General features: G+C 26.2%; 1 protein-coding gene across 1 annotated transcript; it reads right to left on the minus strand.

Moving 5' to 3' along the window:
- Positions 1–2,366: 2,366 nt before the first annotated feature.
- Positions 2,367–3,383, minus strand: LOC128951487 (GATA zinc finger domain-containing protein 12-like). Its single transcript, XM_054296735.1, has 3 exons — positions 3,229–3,383; positions 2,769–3,155; positions 2,367–2,638 (listed from the first exon to the last, which is right to left on the minus strand). Exons 1-3 carry the CDS (start codon positions 3,329–3,331, stop codon positions 2,367–2,369), a joined length of 762 nt encoding a protein of 253 aa, XP_054152710.1. The 5' UTR covers positions 3,332–3,383.
- Positions 3,384–4,100: the final 717 nt, after the last annotated feature.

The following is a 4,100-nucleotide window of genomic DNA, read 5'->3' on the forward strand; positions in this document are numbered from 1 at the left end:
AAATGATTGTCACAATTAGTTAATAGTTATAATATTTTATAATTAAAAATAATAATAAATAAGTAATGGAATTATATCTGCAAAATTGTAAACTAAAAATATTAATTTTATTAATTTTTTAATTTTATAATATATTTTATATATAACTTAATTAACTTTTAATAAATGACTTAAGAAATATAATGTACTGTATATTACTGTATTAGTTATTTTTTCATTTAAAAATAGATATTAATTATTAAATAGAAAAAATAACCTCGATTGTCTAATAGCTTATAATAAATTGCATAAAATTTAATTAAATATAAAATATGCCTTTTATTAAACTCTACAGTTTAATAATATTCTTAAAAATTTTTTTATTAATAAACTCAAAAATATAATAAATCAACTAATTATTTATTTTATAATATAAATTTTTATACAATATTTAAAAGTAATCAATTAGTGTAACAACATTAACATTTAGTGTAAATTAGCGTAAAACCTATAAAATTAAAATAAATAAACAAACAAAACTTTATACAAATAGTCTATTAATATAACAGCATTTTTATGCCCAAAATTTGCTAAACACTGTTTGTTTTTTAAATAAATTGTTTAAAACTATTATATACTGTATATATTATTAAATTACATCAAAAATACTGTTATATATTATATAACATATTGTATATATCATATAGTTTTTTAGTTTTATTTTTATCCCACAAATCCTAATCCCTTAATCTATTAATAACTCTCTCTCTCTCTCTTTCTCTTTMTCTCTCTCTCTCTCTCTCTCTCTCTCTCTCTCTCTCTTACTTTTGCTAAACAAGTAATCATGGATTCAGTTATAAATTGTCAGCCATTTGACGGCATTGAAGATAACAGCAATATTACCACCACTACTATTACTACTACCAGTGCATCCATCGTTAGCCAACCAACCATACCTACCACCACCACAACCATCATCACCGGTGGTCTCTGTCATCGGTTACCACTATTTCTACTATTAATACTACTGTTAGTCACTCCCGGTACGTTTATCCTAGTCGGCTACATACTGTTGCCTACAATACTGGGCATAATATTTCTATTGCTGGCCGGCACACACCTACTCTACTTTGTCCGACTTTTCTGCCTACTAGTGCGCAACCGACTAAATGTTCAATTTATGCGAACACGTGTCCAAGTATTTCTCAACGCGTGTCTCATCGCATGGACAATACTGTTGCTAATGTTGTTGGTGGTGGCGGCCAACGCACCGGCCCTACCGACCAGTAAACTACCGCCACCTTTGCTCGTATGGCTCGGTCTACAACTGTTACTATCGTGTCTAGTATTTGGCATACCGTGTCTTCTAGTTATATGTCCGGCCATTTGTGACACACGATAGTGCGATAATACGGCGGAAAAAAAATCTAAAGCGCGCCGTCCGATAGCTAATCAAAGTAATATATTAGAAGTTTTTTTTGGTGCTTTTTCAACTTACAAGCGCTAATACTGTAGACACTAATAAAAGGTACCAATGATGCAATGAACTATGTTTACAGTTTGGGCCCAAACATGTAAAAATATATTGGTATTTGAGATTACCTGTGAAATTGGTTTCGATATATACTGTATACAGTATGTGTACGGAAAGTATAGGTAATAATTGTGATTAATTTTATGTTTATTCAGTTTTTATATATGTATTATTAAAAAAAATTATATTTTGAACAAAAAAATAAATACTATTTAATATAACTAATAATTACTGTGACTGTAATTTATTTTATTATATTTAAATTTTTATAATCATATTTTTTAATTAATTATTTAATTAGAATGATGACACTCATGATAAAACTCTTACTTTAATTTATATATATATATAAATATTCTGTATATAATTATAAATCATTAAATAAATAAAAAATCGTATAGTAATAAATAAATTATTTTTTTGTTAATATTAATAATATAAAAGTTAATAATTTTAAGTTTAGTTAATAAAAAAAATCCGAATTTATTTTATTATTTATAAAAATAACACAATAAAAAAAATAATTTATTAAATATATTAATAAATAAAACTGTATAGTTATAAATTTAACTATTATTTATTAAGAAACTTGTTATAACACAATCAAATCATACATTTATATCAAAAATAATAACTCAATCATAAATTATTTTTTTCTATTAATAATTAAATTAAATTATATTTCCATTAAAAAACTTAATTATGTTTTTAGCAAATAATGTAAAGCAAAAAACAAATATAAATAATTGATTAAAAAACTGTATTTTCATAAATCATATTTATTGAACAAAATATTTTTTTGTTAGTAATCAATAAGATTGCAGATTAAAAAATATGAGTTTTATTTTTTTTGTCAATTGCACCTACAGTTTGAACACTTTGGACCACCAGAAGTATAGCAGTCGTACGGCTTACACGGCTTGTGGACAGCAGGAGGACGAGGGCAGCCCTGAGGGCACCTGTTTATCGTACAGTTACCCGTTGGTCGTTCAATACATGTCAACTGTGGCGGCTTAAGACATCGACAATCGGTACGATTGTTGCGACCGATGTTCACTACAGTTGTTTGGCTGATCGGATATTTTTGTTGGCCAAACACACAATACTGGCCATTATTTGGTGGCGCTATATAAATGCCAGGGTTAGTAAAGTAGAGGGTAAAGTATTACTGGTGAGTTGAATAGTTATGGGACAGGGATTGATTTGGACATAGAGTCTGAATAGGTTAGGCTGGAACAGCATTAATACTACTTACGGCAATGATAGTCAATAGGACAGCACGGGTTGTTTGGATAGTAAATGGGAACACAGTTAGTGTTGTTGGTGTTGTTGTTGCCGGGCTTTGATGATGTTTTATTATGAGAGTTGGTATAACAATTGCCTGGTCTACCGTTACAGTTAGTATTTTGACTGCACGAACATCCCGATCCCGATGACCACGACCACGATGATGCTGATGATGAGGATGACGACGATCTTTCAGCCAATTGTGGTGAATTGGGAAACAAAATAGGCATCAATTGGCCAACATTTGCCGGTGTCAGTGTCTCCCGATTTCCCGAAACCCCACTATTATTTTTGTTGCCATTAAATGATGACCGCGATTGTGGCAGTTCGGGCTGATAGTCGCGGAAACGATAATCTGGAAAATATTATAATAGTTATTATAAATATTTTATTAATTTAATTTAAAAAAATAATAATTAATAATTTACTTCGTTGGCTGTCCTGTCCCAGTGATAATGTTATCAATGATGTTGTTATTGTAATCAAACATATTATAAAAAATTGATTTAATTTTTTAAAATTGTAAAACATTTTTATTTTGTATCACTAAATAAAAACTAACTTTGTTTTAAACTTAATTAAACAAAATGAAACAATAATTTTTTTGTTGAGTTAAAACTTCTTATATATATATATTAAATATTTTTTTAGACAATAAATTCTTTGAGACTGAAATAATATTATCTCTTAATAGAAAATAATGGTTATTTCATTTCCCATTGTGTAATAAATAATTTATTTATTTATTATTATTATTATTTAATGTCTCAATCAATTATATATTATAATATCAAATTATATAAACTATACAGCTATTAATATTAATATCAATCAATATTATACAAAATATACAGTAATTATATTGTATTAATGTTGCGACTTTTAATGTAAAAATCAAAATTACTAATACTTTATACAGTATTAAATATACTACAATAAAACCTTGGATTATAGTTTAGAAATTTTTTTAGTTGTATTTACTCATTCATTATTAATTTAAAGACATTTTTACAGATTTAACTCATAATAGGCAATCATATAATGATATTGGAAATAATTTTCATTAATATGTAAACAAAAATATATTATTTCTGTTTTTTTTTCATTTTAACTATTATATCATATACCGGTATATTGTGTATATACAGTATATATATATATATATATATATATATATATACAATAATAATTGTTGATGTGTTGCATGATTATGGTGATAATAATTAATATAATATGATATTGTTTTTCACAACATAATAATTATGTTAATAAACTTTACTAAATCAATAGGTAATATATT

This window comes from Oppia nitens, unplaced genomic scaffold (genome assembly GCF_028296485.1).
Source record: "Oppia nitens isolate AA-2021 unplaced genomic scaffold, nextdenovo-longstitch-racon4-pilon3 scaffold1_pilon_pilon_pilon, whole genome shotgun sequence".
Taxonomy (NCBI): domain Eukaryota; kingdom Metazoa; phylum Arthropoda; class Arachnida; order Sarcoptiformes; family Oppiidae; genus Oppia; species Oppia nitens.